This window comes from Branchiostoma belcheri, unplaced genomic scaffold (assembly GCF_001625305.1).
Source record: "Branchiostoma belcheri isolate BF01 breed outbred unplaced genomic scaffold, Haploidv18h27 scaffold14, whole genome shotgun sequence".
Classification (NCBI taxonomy): Eukaryota; Metazoa; Chordata; class Leptocardii; order Amphioxiformes; family Branchiostomatidae; genus Branchiostoma; species Branchiostoma belcheri.
In genome coordinates, this window is record NW_017802824.1 from 2,081,161 (window position 1) to 2,105,697 (window position 24,537).

Sequence of the window (24,537 nt, forward strand, 5' to 3'; positions counted from 1 at the left end):
AAAATATTTTGTTTTGCCGCCCTAAAATTGTATTGGACGCCTTTTACGTGTCACTTGTAGTTTTGTAAGTGTACATGTAGCTTGATAATTGTTAGTTGAAGAAGGTAGGTTTGTAGCATGATGCACACATGCATTTAGAGAAAAATATTTTAGCATCAGTTCTCATTTCATGAGGAACATCATGTTAGCTGTCTTTATTGATGGTCAGATTTTGATGGAAAAAGTCATAATTTTCTAACCTGATGTATCATTGTGAATGATGACAGAAAATCAGTGGAGAACTGTAGAACTATGATCTTATAATGATTGTGCAACATTCCAAGTTGGATAGCCAACGTCTGTAGACTATAGTGAAGTAAAGCAGGCAGCTAGGCAGGCAAGCTTGGACAGCTCTGAAAACTAAATTGCGTGCGTATCCGAGTTAGTGGTACATGTACCTCCCTCGTACAATATCTCAGTAGACTAGATACATGTACAAAGCAATAATGCAAAAGTACATCATAGCATTAGCACAACCCTTGTAATGTCATGGCCATAGCATCTGATACTACCAAACCTGTGATATCTATCTGGGACTTGCTGTGTTGATGACTTTACAAGACACATGTCCCTCCATGTCTGCATTGTACAGGTGGCAAATGCGTCTAAACAATAAAACCCTTTGACAGTGTGCAGGATTGTGTGTGTGTGAACTTATGTTATGTCGAACTCATTACCATATGAATGAAAACCAAGCAGATGCATGGTGGAAGGTAAAATCGTAACAGCTTGGGAATTGCCATAGTTATACGCCTGGCAGAGGCTCTGTTTCCATTGATATGATATTGAGAATGACACCGAAAAATTAACAAATTGATTTCCTTCGTACATTCTTCGTCACTGTGATAATATTCAGTTTGTTGTCATGAAGAAAAGACCAGGTTCAAATTGAAGCTACCCCTGTCCTTGGTGCTGAAAGCTATCCTCACATAATGTCCCCCTCCCCTGTTCGCAGTAATATTACGCCGTAACCGAGCATTTCCACCTCTCCTAACCTCATAAATCGGCTCCTTTTCTCTGTAAAGGCAGTTCTTACAACTCTGTAGCTTATCTGGGGGAACAAAATTGCCCACAATAGTCCCGTTCGTCCGAAAATCCTTCGTAACTTCAGTTGTTTACGTAAAGCGGCTTTATGGTTTCAAATCGGTTGCCCATATTTGGTCGTAAAGTGACACGTCATCGTTGTTTATAACCAATCACCAACGAGGAATTGTATTAGCCAATCCAGCTCAATGACTCAAAAACTTTGCCGTGATGATAACCAATCAGCATCAAGGATACATAGGCTAATGACCCTCTGCGCCATGTATCAAAAGCGACTTCTAGCAGCCGGTGAAATTATTGCATGTAAAAAAAATCTCCTCAAGTACCTGCAATAATTTCATGAACTGCTAGAGGCCCTCATTGACACGTGTGATGAATTGACATTATGGCGCCGTGGATGCATCACAGCATCCAATTAATTAAAACGTGAGGGAGTAAACTTTGTAAAGAAGGGTGCACGTTTGCCAGGGATGGAAAGATTCTTCTGGACACCTCAGGTATGAATTATTACACTTCTAGAAAGGGTTTGGTGGAAAAACTGGAACGAAAAGTTTATGCGTTTATGCGTTTTATTGATGTTTGTTTCATTTTTCGCTACTGAACATATTTTCCTTGATTTTGTTCTTGTTATCAGTTCTAAGCGTCCAGAAAACACATACACGTGAATAAGGATCATATAGAAAATATTGCAACAACTAGTTCTATAATCGTTCGCGTTATTTTTACTTTAAACGCTAAGATTTACACCCAATCCTGCCTACATTTAACAATACATGCATGTATCTACATGATTCGCCTGGAGGATTACGTAACTACCTCGCATGACGTAACGGCACCTGGACTTAATGTATGCATATTTTTTAGCCTCGTTATCAGACGATATCCGTTGATTTGATTGGCCCTCCTTTTAATCGAATTAATGCTCAGCTAAGAACTGTAAAATGGCCATTTTATTGCATAACTTTTGACGCCAGAAGCGTCCTTTTAGCTAAATTGCGGACGTTTCGGTTATATTCGGCTATACTTTGTAACTTTGTGATCTTATCGTTGATACTATGATATGGGAAGAATTGGATTTTCAGTTTAACAATTGTCGATAAAGAGAAATGAACACTCAAAGATCTAAGTTACGCAAATGTAATATTTTACACGTACGTCGCGTGCAATTTACTCTTGTTGTACCGAGTCATTACACGTTGTCACCTACTAGCTAGAAAATGTTGTTATCGCAATCAAAAGATAAACGGGTCAAAGAAAGATCATTTTTTGGAAAATTACTAACGTGTGTTTTCCTAAATTTATAAAGTTGAATGATGAGGATAGAAAAATTGAAAAGTTCGTATTTGTAAGATGAAAGTCATAATTAAATCATTTTATTTTTCAGGCCTGTATCTGTGATGATTGCCTATTGGCTTGTCGTAAATCTAATCTTAAAAACCTTGATTATCGAATGCAAATTTTGCTCATGATTTACAGGTGGCATGACACGTGTGCGTGAAACACGCCTTTAGCTTTCCAAGATGGCGAGTGTACATGGACGGGAAGAACGAGCGGGTAACAATTACGCCCAGGAAGACGCGCCATGCCCGCTTTAGTGGTAAGTTGTACTTTAAATTGTCGTAGATACTCTCCGGACTATTATAGATAAATCTCCTTTAAGTTAAATGAAGCAAAAAGACAGAATTTCGATAATAAGTTTCGGCAATTATCCCCACGAGTTAACGCTGCACTTCGTTAAGTAACCGATGAGGGCGCATTTGCGTGGTCCAATAATAATTTTAATTATTATTGGCCTTTTTATCTTCCTTAAAAGGAAGATAAAAAGGCACTTTCATTTATTCAAATGTTTATTCATTTTACACCGTACCCACACCAGATCTTTGAGCATGGGTCAACCAATTACTATTCAATGAGGGTGAAATTAATGATCCTGAAATAGAAGAACTTACACCAATCCATCTGAGATAGTCTCGCGTCACGAGCCGATAGCGGCCGTTCCAAATTTTAGACAGGCTTAGAAAAAGTCTAACAAATTGCCGCGTTTTCAACAACATTTTCAATGTGTGGTGCGCTTGTAGAGTATATATAAAATGTATGTGCATGTCTTTTTAGTCAGTTGTTCAGCGTTTTGAGGTTATATTTGTTGAAAGAAATTGTGTATCGACCAAACCTTTTTCTTTATCTCAACGTGGTTCAAAACACCTGTTGGAATGTGGCCGTGTACATAATCAGTTATTTTTCCCGCCAAATATTTGCGCAAACAAGATGGGGGCCTCAAAGCTTCAGGGCGCCGAAATGAATACGCTACAAAACGGTTGAAAACTAGTTATGTCGAGGTGACCATACTTTCGTTCTTCATTATCATTTGTAATGTATTATGTATGATTTAAAAGCTTGTTCGTTTCCATTTTAGAGCAATTCAGTAAATAGTAATGACCAAGCCCACGTATTTCTGGCGCAAACACTACAGTTGACTATGCTTGAAGGTAACAATTCCTGTTTTCAAAACATATTTTGCGCCGAGTGTTTTCGTATTCCACATAAAGCATATTCCACTAAGCTAAAGTGGGTGTCACTGGAAGACCGAAGAAAAATGTCAAGACTATGCATGATGTAAAAAAAAGACTAATAAACTGGTAGACGTCCCAATTACTAAGTACCTAATACCAGCCCAGAAGAGAACTAGAAATAGCCATGCGGCCGGATATGCCTTCAAGTACCAGAGTTATGAACCAAGGATGGAGGTGTTCAAGAATGCATTCTTTCCTAGAACTATCGCAGAGTGGAATTCGCTGTCACCAAGTACAGTAGGGGTATTGTCATTAGATAGTTTTAAACAGTGTCTAGAGTTAGATGTTCGAAGGACAAGTCGATCGGTGTAATATAGCCAGCTGCCGCCGCGCCGTTTGCCTGCGAAGCTGGTGTGTCACGCTGAAAGGCGGTTTTACCGGCTATACAGATACAGGATACAGATGCATATTATGTACAGTTTTCGTCTAGGTATGTGTTTGTTTTAAAGTAAAGATATTATATATAAATTTAAGGTGTGTGTCTGCGCATTACTAGTTTTTAATTTGAGAGAAGTGTTCAACTTATAATGTATGTATGGTTAGATGATGGCAGATACAGTAGTGAGAACTTCCGTCTGAACCTGATAAAACAGATTGAACCAATGATTTGAAGACCGAATATCAGGAATATCAGGTGAGAAAAATCTGAATTGTGCATTTTACCTACAGTTAATTTGAGTTGAGACAAATGTGTAACTTCTAATGTCTGTATATAGTTAGATGATGACTGATGCAGTAGTGGGGACTTGTACTGTCTAAACCTGATGAGACAGATTGGACCACATCAGATGATTTGAAGACTCAGGAATATTAGGTGAGAAAAATCCCAATTCTGCATTTTACCTACCATTTACTTGGTATAATTTGAAACAAGTGTGTAACGTTTAATGTCTGCATACTATTAGTTAGGTGGCTGCCGACTTATATAGGAGTGAAAAATCCCAATTCTGCATTTTAACTACCATTTACTTGGTATTATTTGAGACAAGTGTGTAACTTTTAATGTCTGTACACATTGTAGTTACATGTACTGTAGGTGGCTGCTGACTGATGCAGTACTAGTAGTGGGGACTACTGCCTGTACCTAACAAGACAGACTGGACCAGACCAGATGATTTGAAGACCCAAGAGGAATATCAGGTAAGAAAAAGCCCAATTATGTATTTTACCTACTGAGCTATTTGATGTTATTTGAGACAAGAGTGTAACTTTTAATGTCCAATAGTTAGGTGGCTGCTGACCGATGCAGTAGTCGTGAATTCTTCGTAAACCTGACGACAAGATTGGACCAGACCAGGTGATTTGAAGACCGACGATGACTCTCAGGTGAGAAAAATCAGAGTTTGCATTCAACCTACTATTTACTTAGTTATTTGAGACAAGTGTGTAACTTCTAATGTTTGTATAGTTAGATGACTGCTGACTGATGCAGTATTGAAGACTACTGCCTTGACCTGACAAAAGAAGATTGGACCAGATCAGGTGATTTAGAGACACAAGAGCAAGATGACAACAACAACATCCACAGGTGAGATAATGATTGCTTTTGAAGATCTGTTTGACTCTAGCATTCTTCCCTTATACACTTTATAAAAATAACACACATGTAGCAAAACATCTTTCACATTAATTTTGTATTGCCTTTGTAGAGCCTAACTCTTTCAAAATCTATTCAATCAATGGGATAGTTGAATTGCATGATGCTATCATTAGTTTGGTTATTCAGTGTTGCCTATGGATGTTTTCCATCACACATCCTTTTCCTTTTATATTATTTTTAGGTGTGTCTGTCCAGTCTGTGTGAAACCTGCGATAACAGCTCAACAAACCATTTGACTTGAAGATGCAGAAGGAATTGAAGACAGCAAAGCAGTGAGAGAAGACAGTGGGCACACTTGTAACTTGAGTATATTTTTAATTATTGTTTAGCAACACACCCAGGCTAATAAATCGTATAATCCAGTTCTGAGTTTAAGAGCTTTCACTGCTTTTAATTGCAATATTAGTATGTCACACTTTTCTAGACTCCTTTTCACATCTTCAAACAATTACTCATACGAAAGAAGTTATAGTGTCAATCCAATATAACCTCCTTGGTCCCATATTGCACTTGTCACACTTTCTGCACTGTGCTTTGGACCTTTACAGGCAGCATTTAGCTCCATTCTTACTGTCATAAACTTGCATGTTGCGTGACATAATATCTTGCATTAGTAAGGCCAAGTGCTGTTGTCAGTAACAGTGACTTTTGTTTCTCTGTCTTCAAGATGCAGACCCAGAGACTGGACTGCAGCAGGAGGAAGAAACAGACTTTTGTAGGCATGCTGAGGGCTGCGTGAAAGAAGATGGGGAGAAGTGAGTATGGTTTCTTCATTAACACGAGACAACACTCCACATGCACAGTCCGGACTAGTCCACTGAAATTTCCTTTTTACAGAGGCACACTTGCACTCACATTTCTCTTTTTTCGTGAGGAGCCATTTAATGTTTATTGTAGCCGGCGACCTCAATTTCATGTTAAGCAACACTGAAAAATTCTTCATATTGTATGGTTGAATGCCAAATTACCCCAAAATTTTTGCTTCAGACCTAAAATTTACACTTAAATTCTTCCGCCGAAAAAGTTTGCCGGCTGCATGAATTCCACGTTGTTATCCTCTTCATATTGTATCCAGAATTGCCCCCAAAATTGTCGCTTTGGACCTTTACACTTCAATTCTCCTGCCGAAAAACTTTGTATCTTAGCCGCCCGCATTAATTCCTTATTAGTCATCCTCTTCGTATCGTATGCATGGATAAATTGAACCCAAAATTGTCGCTTTAGACCTTTCTTTACACTTAAATTCTCCCGCCAAAAAATTAATTGGCACCCTCATCTGGTTAATTAATTGGATTAAGTTTTCCCGCCAAAAAACTTAGTTTATAGAGCACTCTAACCTTGAACTTGTGCCCCCCTCCCCACTCTTCCTGCCCACCTCCCACACTTCTTCCACAACTCAGAGTATGTTAGTTACACTGTTCTCTGGACTTCTTCAAACATGTAATCACCACACTCTGCTACACAAACACTTCGCTGATCGAGTGCAGTTTTTCCACCACTTTGACTTTAGAATAAATTCTAATCTCTTGCTCTCCTGCGGTCAGTCAATTGCACTGGTATACTGATGTGTCGAAGCATCAATGTCTCCAAAAAGACATCCCCCGGGGAGTACACTTAGTGCTTTGACCGACCATGAGAGCAACAGATTATTCTAAAGTGTAAGTGGTGGAAAAACTGCACTCGATCAACAAAGTGTTTGTGTAGCAGAGTGTGGTGATTACATGTTTGAAGAAGTCCAGAGAACAGTGTAACTAACATACTCTTGAGTTCAACACAGTGGAAGAAGTGTGGGAGGTGGGCAGGAAGAGTGGGGAGGGAGCACAAGTTCAAGGTTAGAGTGCTCTATATACTAAGTTTTTTGGCGGGAAAACTTAATCCAATTAATTAACCAGGTGAGGGTGCCAATTAATTTTTTTTGGCGGGAAAATGGACTGAACAAGGAATTAGTGTGGAATCAAGTTTTTTGGCGGGAGAATTTAAGTGTAAATTAAGGTGTAAAGCGAGAATTTTTGGAGCGACAATGCAGCCAGCTGTAATACAAAGATTTTCGGTGGGAGAATATAAGTGTAACGGTCCAAAGCGACAATTTTGGAGGCAATTTGGCATTCATACGATATGAAGAGGATGACTAAGGAATTAATGCGGCCAGGTAAGATACAAAGTTTTTCGGCAGGAGAATTCAAAAGTAAACATCTGAAGCAACAATTTAGGGGCAATTTGGCATTCAACCAATAATATGAAGAATTTTTCATTGTTGCTTTAACATGAAATTGAAGTTGCAGGCTACAATCAATGTTTCAAATGAAACAAGAGAAATGTGAGTGCAAGAGAAAAGAGAAATGTGAGTGCAAGTGTGTGCATGTGGAGTGTTGTCTCGTGTTAATAAACAAACCATACTCACTCCTCCCCATCTTCTTTCACACAGCCCTGCCTACAAAAGTCTGGTTCTCCCTCCTGCTGCGGGTCCAGTCTCTAGGTCTGCATCTTGGAGACAGAGGAACAAAAGTCACTGTATTGACAACAGCACTTTAATAGCCTTACTAATGCAAGATATTATGTCACGCAACATGCAAGTTTATGACAGTAACAATGGAGCTAAATTCTGCCGGAAAGGTCCAAAGCACAGTGCAGAAAGTGCTGTATCTCAAATGACTAAAAGTGCAATGTGGGACCAAGGAGGTTATACTGGAGACACTATAACTTCTTTCATATGAGTAATTGTTTGAAGATGTGAAAAGGAGTCTAGAAAAGTGTGACATACAAATGTACTGTGTAATGAAAAGCAGTGAAAGCTTTAGTGACTGGATGATCGGATTTTAGGATAGAAATGTATATATATATAGCCTGGGTGTGTTGCTGAACAAATGAACTATACTCACAAGTTACAAGTGTGCCCACTGTCTTCTCTCACTGCTTTGCTGTCTTCATTTCCTTCTGCATCTTCAAGTCAACTGGTTTGCTGTCAAAGCCATCATCGCAAGTTTCTCCCAGACTGGACAGCCAGCACACACCTATAAATAATAAAAATTTCCAGGCAACTAGGTGACTATTAAAGTGATAAAATCCTGCAATTTAACTACCAGTATCCCTTTGCTTAGATATGTACACTGGAGTGTTAAAAGTAGCTTGTTATGCCTCTGAGTTCTTAACACAGAGAAAAAATAAAGTTGAAAGCATTGTCTCACCTTTGCAAACTCTTCACTCTGTCTTCAACTTCAAAGTCAGCTGGTTTGGACAGGAACATAAGGACTGCTGACCCTAATTATAACTACATAATCATAAAAGAACAATTGATGGTACATGACTATTGTATGAATGGGTAACTAGCTACCAGGTAAAGATGAACTCTTGTACGCGACCTTTTACTTTGCCTCTTCCTAGAAATGTTGACAAGTGCTCAAGAAGAGTAATGTACTTAGTGTAGTAATTTATTAAATCAAAGGCAATACAAAATTTATGTGAAAGATGTTTTCCTACATGTGTGTTATTTCTATAAGCGTAAGACATAAGGAAAGAGTGCTAGAGTCAAATGACAAACAGATATTCTAAAGCATTGTCTCACCTGTGGATGTTGTTTTTGTCATCTTAATTGCTCTTGTGTCTCTAAATCACCCGATCAGGTCCAATTTCTCTTGTCAGGTTCAGACAAGAGTCTTCACTACTGCATCAGTCAGCAGTCACCTAACTATACAGACATTAGAAGTTATACACTTGTCTCAAATAAAGTAAATAGTAGGTTGAATGCAGAATTCAGATTTTTCTCACCTGAGAGTCATCTTTGGTCTTCAAATCACCTGGTCTGGTCCAATGTTCTCTTGTCAGGTTTACGAAGAATTCACCACTACTGCATCAGTCAGCAGCCACCTAACTATACAGAAATTAGAAGTTACACTTGCCTCAAATAACATCAAATAGCTGTAGTTAAAATGCAGAATTGGGATTTTTCTTACCTGATATTCCTCTTCGGTCTTCAAATCAGCTGACCTGGTCCAATCTGTCTTGTCAGGTTCAGACAGTAGTCTTTTCACTCCTGTATAAGTCAGCAGCCACCTAACTATGCAGACATTAAAAGTTACACACTTGTTTCAAATAATACCAAGTAAATGGTAGGTAAAATGCAGAATTGGAATTTTTCTTACCTGATATTCCTCTTGAATCATCAAATCATCTGGTCTGGTCAAGTCTGTCTAGTCAGGTTCAGACAGAAGTCCTCACTACTGCATCAGTCGTCACTTAACTAATATAGAGAAATTAGAAGTTAGACATTTGTCTCAAATAATAAAAACTTAGCAATGCTCACACACACCTTGAATATCTTTACTTTAAAACAAACACATATCTCGAACCTCCACGAAAACTCTACATAATGACCATAAAAATGGGGATGGAAACAACAATAAAATAAATCAACCCCCTTCAACTGAAACTTCATGTGGAATACGAAAAAACTCGGCGCAAAATGTTTTGAAAACAGGAATTGCTACCTTCAAGCATAGTCAACTGTAGTGTTTGCGCCAGAAATACTTGGGCTTGGTCATTACTCTTTACTGAATTACTCTAAAAAGGAAACGAACAAGCTTTTAAATTATACATGATACGGTGCAGATGATAATGAAGAACGAAAGTATGACCAACTCGACATGATTATTACCTTCGCCAAGAAGGTTATGTTTTCAGGGGCGTTCGTGTGTGTGTGTGTGTGTGTGTGTGTCTGTCTGTCTGTCAACACGATAACTTGAGAAGGCCTTGATGGATTGTCTTGATACTTGGTAGATGGGTAGGTCTTGATGAGACCTCAAAATGATTAGATTTTGGACCCCCTAGCGGCTTGTTATGGTACTGCAGCTGAACTTCCGGTTTTGATATCTCAAGATCCAGACATGCTATGGTGATGAAATTTGGATGGTAGGTAGCTCTTGTGCTGGGAAAGAAGTGACGTGAGTTTGGGCCCCCTAGCGGCTTGCTCTAGAACTGCAGGGGGGTTTAAAGGACAAATGTTTAAAAGAGGATAACTCAAGAACCGATTGATGGATCATCGTGATTTTTGGTATGTAGGTAGCTTAAGTGATGCTTGACATAATGATATTACAATTATACGAATATTGATGTAATTTACATAATTAATGAGGAAATTCTATAAATCAGCTGCATTCCATGATAGGAAGTTCAAGCTTGTAACATATGTTATTAAGAACGAGAGAAACACAGGCAAATATTGATTATGCAAATGAAGACTTAATTTGCATAATTAATGAGAAAATGTTATAATTGCGTAGTGGTAACTGCCTGGAATTTCATACTTGGGGTGTTTGAAAGTTAAGTGAAGGTGAACATAATTAAACATAACTTATTCAAATAAGGACCACATTTGCATAATTTATGAGAAAATGGCATTCTTTGTTAAGATAAGACTGTCTTTTGGTGGAGAATATGATCAACAGACTGATATAATTCATGCAATTGAGGATCCTATTTGCACAATCAGGGTGATTAGCATATTTCTTATTCATAAAGGCTAACATCATTTGGCGAAGGTATGAGATCGTGGAACTCTAGTATTAGTTTTCAAACGTTTTGTATGGTATTCATTTCGGCGCCCTAAAGCTTTGAGGCCCCCATCTTGTTTACGCAAATTTTTTGCGGAAAAAATAACTGATTATGTACACAGCCACATTCCAACAGGTGTTTTGAACCACGTGGAGATAAAGAAAAAGGTTTCTTTCAACAAATATAACCTCAAAACGCTTAACAACCGACTAAAAGAAATGCACATACATTTTATATATACTCTACAAGCGCACCACACATTGAAAACGAGGCAACTTGATAAGACTTTTTCTAAGCCTATCTAAAATTAGGAACGGCCTCTCCCTAATACAAAAATAGGTCATTTTTTTACGAAATATACCCTGACATGTTCGTACTAGTTGCTAAGGAATAATGTACATGTCAGCCAAACAATGTACTGGTTTACCTGCAACAATGAGCGAAGTCGTCTCTATACCACGCTACTCTTCCCAACTGTCTCGCCATTTTTGTCTTATCCAAAATTCGCCAGGTCAGGAAATCCGCACTTTCTCCTCAAAACATCACCAGAACGGCACAAATCCACATACAGCAAAAACTCCCAGACATTCTGCTGCACACTTCCTAAGACATTCTATCAACGAAAACGTACCCAGAAAGTTGTGAAAAAATCAGCCCAGGGTATTCCCGTCGTACGAAATCGCCATTTTGAGTGGACCATACCAAACTTGTTTTTACACAGGTGTGCAGAACGGCTGTGCATAATTAATGTGAAGTTGATAATCCAATTATGACGACCAATGACGGCCCGTTTCGGTGCCAGGCACTTATATGTGTCGAAGAAGGACGATTAGATTATCTAATTATACGAAGGTTACTAACGTTGATGTCGACTCAAATATGTTGAAATATGTTTCTTTTCCTTTGAGAAGCACGAGAAGCGCAAGATCTAAAACACAACTGTTTGCTATGTCGTACTTCCCAAGACTTGTATGTATATGGAACAGTTTGGATGTCAGTCTGAGAACATTGGGTTTACATGTCTCTCAGCCACAACACTTGAATACTTTCAAAAGACAGTTGATGATACATTTACATAATAGGTTTAATGCGATCTATGACACCGATGCTGCATGTAGCTGGATATCTTTTTGCAGATGTACGACCTGTAAGGCCACAAGGCCGCGATAACTGCCCTATAGTTGTCACTATATTGTCATATATCTTAATATGTTATAGTATGTTGTCAGTTGAATTGTCTACTTTTGTATCATTACTGTTTTAGTATGTATTTTGTATGTGGAGAGACAACTGGCAGAGGTGTAACACTAGACCATAAGAGGTGCAATTATGCACCTATTTTGTCTCTCCTCCATGCTACTTGCTGTTGCATTGGAAAGTGTAATAGATAAATAAATAAATAAATAAAATAAATAAATCTCGGTAAAAAAATGGGTAAAAATGCAGCTACAGGGCACCTTTAAATTAGTATTTCTATCATCAGAAATAAACGTTTTCAAGAATAAGCTGTTATGTGGAAACATAACACTCTTGCCCAATTTTCCTATTCATCTATTTTCGCGGTTTATTCCGTGGTAGAATAAACATCTTCCACACATAGGCAAACCTGTCCTTGGTGCTGAACACCTTCCACACACAGGCAAACCTGTCCTTGGTGCTGAACACCTTCCACACGCAGGTAAACCTGTCCTTGGTGCTGAACACCTTCCACACGCAGGTAAACCTGGCCTTGGTGCTGAACACCTTCCACACGCAGGTAAACCTGTCCTTGGTGCTGAATACCAAACCGATTGATGGATCGTCATAATTTTTGGTATGTAGGTAGCCTAAGTGATGCTTGACATAATGATATTACAATTATGCAAATATGGATGAGGAAATTCTATAAATAATTAAACATAACTTATTCAAATAAGGGCCTCATTTACATAATTGATGAGGAAATGATATAATGGAATTCTTTGTTAATAAAAGACTGTATTTTGGTGTAGAATATGATCAACAGATATAATTCATGCAAATGACGATCTATTTGCATAATCAGGGGGATTAATGTATACTTTCTTAGTCACAAGAAAGTCATTTGGCAAAGGTATGAAATCGTGGAACTCTAGTTTCTGATGCTCCAGCCAGTGGATTATTAGGGTTTTTCTAAGCCATGTGTCCTTACATATCACCAATTAAATCAAGTTTCCTTACATGAAACCAATGGACCCCCAAACATAACCTCCTAATAGGTGATAAAGCAAGTTAAGGAACAAAGCAAAAGGGTGTGTGAATTCTCTTAGGTATTACATTTTATAAGACACACGAAATTGCAAAGAGGTTTCCAGAAGATATCCTTTATTCATTCTAGGTTTCTTAACATAATAACATTTAACACAAAATGAACAAAATATTGCAATTATACCTATTCTAAATTTTCATCCTTACGTGATATGGCAAGAGCATTGAAAGTTCTTAAAAAAGATTTATCGAGAAGACAAATTGTTAACTATCAGGACCTGAAAAACTAAGGAGGTTAAATATCCTTGCTTTAAAATACCCAGTTTCAAGAACTAGCATTTGGGTCTAGAAATCAGCGTTTCATACGCGGTTTCATATGCGTATGAATTACATACGCATATGAAACCACCGGAACATATGACATTATCGGTCATGCCTACCCCTAATCCCTCAACATGTATTTTAGCATTTTGATCATCCTTCAGGCAGATTTTAAAATGTATAGTTGTCATTTGCATATATTGTCAATACATCTTTATAAGATGAGTCCCGTAGATCAAACTTGTCCAAGAAAGCTTATTATATATATATCATTAATGTACATTTATCTATAATGTACAAGTAGTAACAATAACAGAATCAGTATCAGAACTATCACTGTCATAACAAATCAACGCAGATGAAATCGTAACTACACTAAACAGCATCTTTCTAAGTTCTATTAAAAACTTTCATTGTATATTTTTCAAACAATGTGGCAAAGTATCTTTCAAGCTTCAGGGCCAAATAGATATAGATGTACATGGATTAATAGAATACTGCTTTGACAAACAATGTTGCAATTGCAGTCAATGCAGCTATCAATAGTTTACCAAACTAATAAAAATTAATGTAGGCTAGAGCCAGGGTAATTATACCAAATTGAATTATAATAAATGCATACACATTGTTGGGAAGAGAACTATTAAGCAAAATGCTAACAGACCATCCCAGGTCTCTATACAAGTAGATATTGATTCAACAACAGTAAAGGTGACATTGTACATTGTACAATGTAATTCCATAATTACGAATTTGCCAAATATTTTGGCATTAAAATGTAATGTAAGGATTAAACTAACTACAAAATCAAACATACTACGTGAAATTTTCATCCATCTGCCTACCTTTGATATGAACATAACAATTTTCAGTCTTATGTTCCAACATGATAACACAGATTAACCGAGCACTTTGGCAGAACGTAGTGCACCTGAGTGAAAGCTGGGTTTCCACTGGATGTTTGGTCAACATTGCATCAGAATTTTGTCTGTTCCAACACAACATTTGAAAACTACAGACGGGATGTCATCCTTAAATATGCCAATACAACCTTAAACAAGATGTTCTGCTGATGTGCTATGCGCAATATATCACAACATACTGTAAATCACTTTGCATTTGCAGTTGTAGGAAAATTTCGCCATCTGAGAAAAGTGGACATGTTTGAGGAACTATATGTTAGCAGTAGTGGCAGGTGCAGAAGAAAGAAAGTCTGTGAATTATTTGTTCGTAGGTAATGATAAATTCACAGTACAGATTCTGAAGTTACTGTGAAAACTGTGAATACAATTATATGGTACCGTAAAAAAATGATGACTTACAGTGCAATTTATAATGGAGTGAATGGCAAATGGTTTGGGTTTTCATAATTTTATGCAAATCCTAGGTTTATGCCAATGTCAGTGATGCAAATAGTTGGAGAGCACTGTATTACGTGTTTTGTGCAGGTGCGGTACGTTCTGCTGACGTGCTTCAGGACTGCATCTAGCCCTAGCACTAGCCCTGTCAGCTAGGCTTGGTCTTGACCTTGGCATAGTTGCAGAAGGTCAGGTAGTAGTTGCTGAACTTACTAGCCTGCCAGTCCTGACGCTGGTAGTCAAAGATCTTATCCTCGAAGGTGGAGTCTCCTGGGTACACTTCAGACGTCTGGAGGGAACACAAGGAGAGAAGAAGACTTTTCTCATCAATCTCAAGTGGCATTACATGACGTTTGTATAGCCTCCTTTGCAAGCGTTCTGGGATCGGCCGGGGCTTTTTGGGGGGGGGCTTAGGCCACACCGACTTAATTTTATGGATGACATCCTCTAAAGACACCTAAACTAGTGCGTGCGGGCGAATGAAAAAAAAATTCTGGCCAAAAATAAAAATGCTACTATACCACAGGAATACAAAGCTGGTGTTGCGAATTTGCGGCAGTAAATAGCGACGTACACGACATGCCGCCACATGCTAGCTTTTTGTGGAATTCATGAATCAGCACTGTATGTATATACATTGTATATACTGACTACCCAGGCCTAGAACCAGACCAGAGCCTCGGAGGACGTGATCTTTGTTTTTGAGAACAGGCGGAAATCAGTGCACGTGCGGATGTCATCCATAAAATCAAGTCAGTGTGGCCTTATTTGCAACTTGCACAATTTTCTGATTGAACGTACATGTACATGTAGATTGCATGCATTTAATAGAAGCTCCAGCCGCCATGCTTTGGCATACTGGGGTTGGTGGTCGGAGCTTCTAATGTGTGCAATGTACATGTACGTTTGATCAGAAAATTGTAAAATTTGCCTAACAGTGGTTAGGAATGTTAATAATTGAGACTTAAAGTTAAAGCATCTGTTAACTTAAGTTAAAGTCATGTTGTAAATGATCACATAATTCTTTGAGTTGTGACATTTTTCCCCTGGTCGTCTTTACCCAGTTATTGGTACGGTCATTGTTTTGTACCTGGGTACACTCATTATGTGTTAGCTGTTAGGCCACACCAATTTATTTGTTGTTTCTCAGATTTTTTCAGAAAAAATATGAAACAACAGGGTGAAAAAAAAAAAAAAAAACAGGCCAAGGCACCCCATGAAGGCTGGAAATGTTACAATATGAGCCATGAAGTCAGCAGGCTGGTCTATAATGAACACATTTAGATTTCGAACATTTAATGAAACAAAGTTGCATTGTTAGTAATTTGTTACATTTAAAAACTTTAACAACTAGGAAGAAAAGGACTTTCCTTCAACTGTTGGGGCCAAAATGTCTTTCATTGAGCATTTTGCAGTTGATTCAGAGCCTAAAATCTTTTTTTTTTTTGCAAATCAGAAAAAAATGGACAGGGCGAAAACAACAAATTAAATTGGTGTGGCCTCATGTTCTATATAAACCATCCATCTAGTGATCAGCATCATATTCATATTCAAATCAAATGATGATGATCAAAGTCAAAGAAGATTGGGAAGGCTTCATTTCTCTTGAGTGAAAAATCATCATTATACTATGATTGGATAATATGGAGTGTCCATTGAGCCAGTGTATCTCAGGACCTTACCAGTTTAGCATGGTCCCCACTACCACCTTTCTCCTGGACACCAAATAATTCTGATTCCTGTATGGTGTGGGGGGTAAGCAAGGTGCCTATTGTTACAGCAACAATTAATAAAAACTCAGAACACAAATCCCCAAAAGTTTGCTTGTCATCCCTCGTAGATTGTTGAATCCTAAATTGCTACTGTTGTTAGTCGGTTGTTCAGCACCAAGGTCTTTATTAATTATATCACTGGCTAAAACACTGATTAAGTATAATTGTATATTGAGTGATATTTTTAACATCTGTAATTTTTTGTACAGAAACCTTCACAATCAAATGTAGCTTCTCACAACTTTTTAACATTTCGCAACTCAGGGAAGGCACAGTGTCTTTCCATGCCAATGCATGTTTGAAATTGTAACAATTTAACATTATGTCTTGAAAATCTTGAAAACAATACTGTATAAGCAAAACTAGCAGAATATTTCCTCCCCATTTCACAAAAAGATATATGAGAAATTTCAATATCTTTCTGTTTTTCTTAAAATTTTTTTCTTTACCGCCTCAGATTTACGACTCGTAATGCAATGGCAGAGGAGTAAAAAATACTACATTAAATACACATCTTTTTTGTCAAAAAACAACCAACATAAAATGACCCTATGTACCCCTTGGAGGGGGGGGGCATAACTTGCATTGATGGTTGCTTCGTATCTGGCTCATGAATAACAGGAAACGTGAGAAAAGAATGACTAACTTTAGAGACACTGTGGTTACTGGCAGCAACTTTTTGACTTCAACATTTACTTTAGATTGCAAGTACTCAGTACTTTGATGATGTTTGTGAAAATATTGCTGAGAAAGTTCAAACACTTACCATGTTGGCAAAGAGCGTCATTACAAAGCGACCTGGCTTGAAAACATTCAGCACTCGCTTGACCAAGTTGGCATAGCTTTTCTGGAAAATCACATTCAAAGAGGAGGTGATGATAAGAAAGACGGTAAAAAAAGGTGAAAAACAGAAATGAATTTCCAATTGTAAATATTTATTAAGATACTTTTATCTCATAATAGTCTTAACAACTACTACAACAAAAGTTTTTCAAGACTGCTGGTCCTTAGATACATAGTATCTCAAATGATAAAATGGTAACATGAAGACTTAGACAACAAAGGAGAGCTTAATACATATACAAATGTACATTTTGTCAAGTACATGTGTCACTGTATCAAGAGTTGGTATACATGTACCTTGGAGACATTGGTCTCAAAGCTGGCATAGGAAAAGTCCTTCTCTGGAGTCACATGGATGTTCATGTATGCACCCTATGATAGACAATAAAAACTGCATATTAAAGTAACATCAGTTATATTCCAGAAACAATGTTTGATTCAGACATAAATTTACTAAAAAGTGTTCTACAAATAATATCAAAATCCTGGGAATACAATTGCATAAATTGTATGCACTATAGATGATTTAATCTGTGAGAGAGACTAAGAAACAAGTTTTTGTTCATTTACAAAACACAAAAGTACGTGGTCCATAAAGACCTCCAACAGCATTGAAATATGTTTGTACACATGTAAACTAACACTAAACACTAGTAATAGGCTGGTTTCAATTTCTTGAGGTGAATAACTGGTACAAAACACAAAGTATTTTATTTTTTAAATATAAGGACTCCGATGTTCTACGGACAGAGATCCTGAATGGATATAAAGACATTTGCTTAAAACTTCATAACTTTCCATATTTGTTTCATGTCACTTTTAATTAGATCAATAGATTGACTTGAAAGTCTCTGTCGACAAAGATCAAGGTCTGTGATGTTGATTCTACCAGATTAGATAGCACATATATAAAACTTGTCAAAGTAGCTAGACTGCAAGAACAAAAAGACTGCAAGAATACTCACATCAGGCAATAACCCATTCATGGAATATCCACATGGCTCAAACAGAAAGTCATCGATGATAGTCCCCGGCTCCAGGTCTGCAATACCACTCAGCTACAAGGAAACATTAAAAGTCAGTGTTCTCCTGCTAATTATAAAGCCTGTCACACATTCAGAACCTTCCCCCGACCTAGCCTCCGTAGCAGGCTTATAGAACTGTGGGTTTGGTGGTCTTCGGCTGTTTTCTGATCAGCCCGGTTCTAAAAAAAATGGGGGTAATTCAACCAGGCCGGCTATGTTGTCTATATGCAATCAGAAAATAGCATATAAAAGATCCCAAAGACCCTGAAGATCCCCAAATCCCCCAGTTTTGGCATACTACAGAGGCTACCCCTAACCACCAACCAACCAAGGTTGGCTGACGTTTAGGAGCAGTCTGACCAGATTTAAGCTAAGCCCACATATCTATACAAATCAATCCAAACTTTAGTTAAATTTGGGTCAAATCTGACAACTTGACACATTTCTTAACTACTCCCAAACAGCAGTCTACCATAGCTAAACATTAATTTTTTTAACATTCGGATAGCGCAGTTGACTTTACCAAACGCCAGCCAACCACAGCGGACCTTACAATAAGTTACATGTACTCCCAACCTCATAACTCCTAACTAACCATGGTTGAGGGGAGTTCACCAGTGTTCGGGATGCCATATTCAGCTATATGTGATAAGGGCTGTAGGAAAATTTAGGGTACAATATTTGTCTTTTTTTTCACAGGTTAGGCCACACCAATTTAATTTGTTGTTTCTCGGATTTTTTCAGAAAAAAATATGAAGTGACAGGGTGAAATAAAAATAAAAAAGAAACAGGCCAAGGCACTCCATGAAGGCAGGAAATGTTACAATAAGAGCCCAGAAGTCAACATACCAGGCTGGTTTATAACCAAAACAATAGATTTTGAACTTTTAATGAAACGAAGTTGCATTGTTACATTGAAAAACTGTAACAACTACGAAGAAAAGGACTTTCTTGAACCGTTAGGCCTCAAATATGTCTTTCATTGAGCATTTTTCAGTTGATTCAGAACCTTAAATCTTTTTTTTTTTTTTGCAAATCAGAAAAAAATGGACAGGGCGAATCCGAGTAACAACAAATTAAATTGGTGTGGCCTTAGGTCACGGTAGGTGGCAGAGGAAATAGCAGAATATACATGTATAAGCACAGGTGATTTTGAAGTGGCCATCATATGTAAGGCTTCATGTTTTACAGTTTGACAACAGGTCATCCTTGGAAAAGTACTGTTGTAAGAGCAGCAGTACCTTTGCTATCTCTGCAGGATCGATGCTGTTCTTGTGAAACAGTTTCATGGCATCTGGTTCAAGGTCCATCATCAGGATGTATGTTGGTTAAGGAACGGCTACTAGTATTTTATAAGAGGAAAAGTCAAGAGAACATACAAGACAGTTGAGAAAAATACAGTCATACAAAATGTATCATTTGTCATTTCTAGTAGTCAGTCACAGATGCATTTAACATTTTTTTCATGTAAAATATGATAAAATATGATAAAAACATCTTAGGATAGTGAAGGTCTTTGTAACAGTACAAGCTACTGCTCCGGCCGGCGCGCCACTAGTAGAGGGATAAATCTCTTTGAGTACTCTAGAGGACAATTGAGATCTCATCACAAAGTACAAGACCAAAAGAGAGCTGGAAGAGATCTATCCCCATTAGAAGAGACTCCAAAGAGAACTGCTGTAGATTCCTTCTTGACACCTAAGGTTGGACCCTGCCCCCTCAGATACAATCAATTGTTTTGAACAATAGATAATTAAATGGGGATTAGCATCTAACCCTAAACAATGACATAAAAACAACAACATGGCAGGCATGTTTTCACAGGTGATTTTGAAAGAGACTTTTCAAACAATGGAAAATTATATACGAAAACAGTTTCAAAAAAGAGACTTGTAAGACTAAGAGTCACTACAAGAGATCTGAGATAGAGTTTGGGAGAACAATGCCTAATCCAAAGAGAACTGCTGTTTTCTCAATTGTCCGCTAGAGTACTAGTTTTATCCCTCTACCAGGCCTTCCATGCAATGAAGGATATTTCCAGTGTTTGGTCTGGCTCTGCCTGGCCTGGCTTGCTGCTGTCTGGGTTGTTAGTGGTGTACAGATACCTACAGGACATCACAGGAAAAAATACACTGACGTTATGATGGAAACATCTGTTTTATAATATTTCTGTATCACGTAAAACTTATGATTGCATTGTATCCAAACAATTTGAATTGCGAGAAGAATACTGCCAAAACCATTACTTGTGCCCAAAGAGAACTTGAGTCATACAAGAGGAATCTTTCACTTTGGGAAAATGTTTAGGCAATAACAACATACATGTAAAACTTAAAGATCCTTCCAACCCCTTTTGATGTATTACACAGTGACCTTTCCATTTCTGTAGCCCTTGTAGCACTGTAGCACTACAGCATGGAACTAGTCTGCTTGCAGTGGTGTGTGTTCAAATATGATAGTTTTCCTCCTCTAAAAAGCAGTGCATACCAAAAATCTTTGTTTATAACTACATAATAACTTACAGCAAATCTGTGGTCTCAATTAGCTTACTAACTTATGTAAGTTAGAACTGTTTTCTGGTATGGGATTCTGGGAAAGCCCCTTACCAGCAGTCTCCATTCATTCTGCCTAGACAGTACGCTGCTCCATCTACAACAACAAAACAACAACCACATCAACAAAAACTCATAGAAACAACCTAGAAATACAGACTTCTACCTAAAAAATAATCCCATTTGAACTATTCCGTGGAACATTTGGAAGCCCAAGTGATAACCAAATAGAACCCTACATAATTAAGTAACTAATTAGTAACAGTGCATCATAGGGCTGGAACACCAGTATCGAACATTATCGCAGCCCAGGTATGACATACATGTACATGTATAATACTAGACATGTACAAAAAGTTGTAGCTAGATTATTGGGCATAATGATACACTATGTACTACTAGTACTACTACTGAAATTATTGCCTGACAAGAAATACAAGTGAAAGGACGCGTCAGTCCTAAAATCTGTTTCAAATGTATTTCCAAACCTTCAAACAGTTTCTCCAAGATGATGACTTCCTCCTCAAAGCTGCGGTGCATGTTGTGCTGGAGCTCAGGACGCATGAAGTTCTTCCGAGAATAGAAGATGTCCTGTAGATGTGCATAAACTTCATCAATGAGTTATGTCATACCCTGAGTAATAAAAACTATTATAACACCTCAGTATTGCAGTGCAAGCACGCCTAACCCTAGCTCGGAAGACAGGAAACAACAAATGATAAACCAGATGTGTGTGTGTGTGTGTGTGTGTGTGTAACAACTTGATCTGCACATTCCAGATTTTGTAACTAACAATACACAGGATCACTTATTTACCATAAACTAGGGCTGTGTGCCCAAATGTAACTTCAGGTACATGGTATAGAGGATTAGGTACAAGTCTGGACCTGTAGCTGAACAATTTGACAAATTAACATGTGATCTTCAATGATACCTATTAGAAGTTGTCTTGTTTTCTATAAAAGTTTATTTCTAACACCACTTATTTCTAATATACACTGTAACTGGAATGATAACATTTCACTGTGACATACAATATATCTAAAGTACATCTCTATCACTACAACTTTTGTATACCTCTACTACGTGGAAGCCACATTTCTTCTTGGCCAGGTCCAGCATGAGTGGAAGGGCGTTGTGGAGGAGTGTTGTACCACAAGTCTTCAGGATGAACCGGCGATCAGACACAAACATGCTGCTCTCACTGTCAACACATTAATTGATGTGTAACGTTTTGTAGTCAGTTAGATAAACCGGACAGTGAGTGAGTGAGTGATGTAACATATGTAACAGGAACTCAGTGAGTTAACAGAGGAATGGCAGGTCTAACTTTTCAATACATAAAAAATGTATGTCTTAAGCATATCAATATCATACCAAGAAGTTACTATGGTTCTAGTCTCATATACATTTATTAAGACTCATTAAGATTCAAACAACAGCATATAAAGCAGCAAATCTTCATACATGTATAACATGTTATGCATGTAAAGATGGATATGTTTCTTCATAATAAAAGAGAAATTACACTACAATTTTTACACCAATGTTTTCCCTTCTCCAACATTTTAAGCTATTTTGTTGAAACTTAATTCCATCAAAAGCTCCTACCTGAGGAGATAGGCATCTTGGCTGTCATTCTTCATGGTGCTGATGATCTGGCAGCGGACTGTCTTCAGAACCTCTTCCCAGTCCTCTCTTTGTGCGGAAGAAGGGGAGTATTAATCATGATGATAATAATACATCAATAAATAATAAATAAATAAAATAATTAACTTTTACACCAATGTACAAGCCTTTGTTGATTAAATATATTGAGACCATTAATATCGAAAATATGAAGAAACAGTTGTACTTTGGACCTTAATTGCTAAATGACCTACAAATATTGCCATTGCCCATGTGTCCAAATGCTTAATATTTAGATCAGAATACTATGTACAGCCTCTACATCTCATATATGGCATCTCCTAACTCAAATATTGTGGGTTTCAAATCACCAGGAATGGCTATCGATATTCATCCTGTCGATCATGACTCAATGACAGGAAATTTTGAAAATAAAATTTATACTATTGACAGGATCATCTAGTCTGGGTGTCATCCTCCGTAGTTACAGCTGGCTCCTTACTGTTGATGGTTTCTATGGTAATAACCAGCAACAGTAGGGAGCCAGTGGTAACCATCGAGGATAACACTCAGACTAGATGACCCTGTCACTAACAGAACACCATGTACTATTGACAGGATCATCCTGTCAATGACAGAAAATTTTGATTACTTCAAGAGAGGAATAAAAGAGGCTAGGCCATATACATCAAGGACTTCAAACTTTGCTAAACCGGGACGGGGGGCGATATCAACTTCAGACAACCTTTGACCCTTTGCTGACGTCACACGTGGGAAAAATCATGCGTCCACAGCATTTGGGTCAGATACTAGTAGCTAAAGAAGAAGGAGTGATTCAGTCGAAAATTCCGGTGAGTCAAATTTATGAGTTGGAGAACAGTTTAAATTTTTCATAATGTAATTTACCAACTCAGATGGACTTTATTTCATGCCCAGGATGATCTTGTCAATGGTCAGTGTCAATGATGTAGATTTTCTCATTGACAAAATGATTACGTCAATCATCAATGATGACGTCAATACAATGTAGTACATTTTGTTTCCAGTGTCAATAGCCTCTGGCACATCACAAAGACTTTTCCCAGGACTACAACTCACAAGTAAATTGTGTTAGGCCAACATCTCCACTTCTACCTCCATGGGCCAACAAGCAAGTTTTAAATTGCAAAAATTGAAATTATGGTAACTAACGTTACATGTAGTTATACACTGGTTGACTTACATGTATCGCCATGCAGATACATACTTGTTTTCAGGACAAACATTACACAAATTACATCTGGCCCTTTATACTATTTATAGTTCCGTGTTGTGAGCCATTAGGGGGCAAATTTGACCAAGGTCTAAATCATCTTGCTTATAATTCAAGGACGTAGCTTTACAAAATGTCTCTGAGCTGCGTAGATCCTGAGTTTCTTTGTTTTATCCAGGTAATAATATATTTCAGCGTAGCCTATCGTTATGGACTGACGCCTAAAATTTATACAGACGGTGTTACTGTACAGACAGACAACAACAAATATTTATATCGGAACATATCGCGAAGCTGGTCACATGTTTTACCTCGCGATATCTCGGAGATCCTGCCCGTCTTCTGTCCGAAGGAACCACACCTCAAGGAGCTTCTCCGCCCCCTCGAAGAAATGGTTGTTGCTAGCCATCGTCGACAAAGTAAATCGAGGGCCGGAGACACGCAATCCCTGCAGCTCGGTACGAGTCCGTGCGAACAAACGCCATACAGCAAGACTAAAGGCGGAGAGAAAAGTATCGTCTGCCTTTGGGACAGACGAGATTTCTGGTTTGCGGCAAAAACGGGCGATTACAAATATACAGGGGTGTACAACATAATTATCTTAAAATAAATATGCTTTATTTCCTTTTAGGTAACTATAATTGCTAAAAATAGATTATAAAATTATTAGATATTTTATATTTGTGGCTTAACTTTGACTTTTATTCCAGATTACTAACTTTATGAAACTTACACATAGAGGATGCCCTCTGTTGAGCA

The 24,537-nt window shown here is 37.8% G+C and overlaps 1 protein-coding gene and 1 long non-coding RNA gene across 3 annotated transcripts; one reads left to right on the forward strand and one right to left on the reverse strand.

Moving 5' to 3' along the window:
* The first annotated feature begins 4,276 nt into the window (after positions 1–4,276).
* On the forward strand, positions 4,277–4,917 carry LOC109464626. The gene is made up of 3 exons (XR_002139893.1): positions 4,277–4,287; positions 4,675–4,793; positions 4,879–4,917. It is a non-coding gene; the product is annotated as an uncharacterized LOC109464626 (long non-coding RNA).
* A 9,037-nt stretch (positions 4,918–13,954) lies between these two features.
* On the reverse strand, positions 13,955–24,334 carry LOC109464614 (S-adenosylmethionine decarboxylase proenzyme-like). Of its 2 annotated transcripts, XM_019761625.1 has the most exons (12): positions 24,090–24,334; positions 22,509–22,595; positions 21,975–22,101; positions 21,386–21,488; positions 20,952–20,994; positions 20,381–20,450; positions 19,587–19,664; positions 18,286–18,378; positions 17,618–17,692; positions 17,244–17,324; positions 16,388–16,444; positions 13,955–14,994 (listed from the first exon to the last, which is right to left on the reverse strand). In XM_019761625.1, exons 1-12 carry the CDS (start codon positions 24,185–24,187, stop codon positions 14,854–14,856), a joined length of 1,053 nt encoding a protein of 350 aa, XP_019617184.1. In that variant the 5' UTR covers positions 24,188–24,334; the 3' UTR covers positions 13,955–14,853. The 2 variants fall into 2 exon arrangements, with proteins under 2 accessions (XP_019617184.1, XP_019617186.1); XM_019761627.1 differs by lacking the exon at positions 16,388–16,444.
* Positions 24,335–24,537: the final 203 nt, after the last annotated feature.

Bases quoted from the DNA above. Each gene is read 5' to 3' on its own strand.
- LOC109464614 (XM_019761625.1), bottom strand. From the start codon at position 24,187: ATGGCTAGCAACAACCATTTCTTCGAGGGGGCGGAGAAGCTCCTTGAG. The intron at 18,379-19,586 runs GTACTGCTGCTC...GTTTCCTTGTAG, and splicing joins ATCCTGCAGAGATAGCAAAG to CTGAGTGGTATTGCAGACCT. The intron at 16,445-17,243 runs GTAAGTGTTTGA...CACACCATACAG, and splicing joins TGACGCTCTTTGCCAACATG to GAATCAGAATTATTTGGTGT.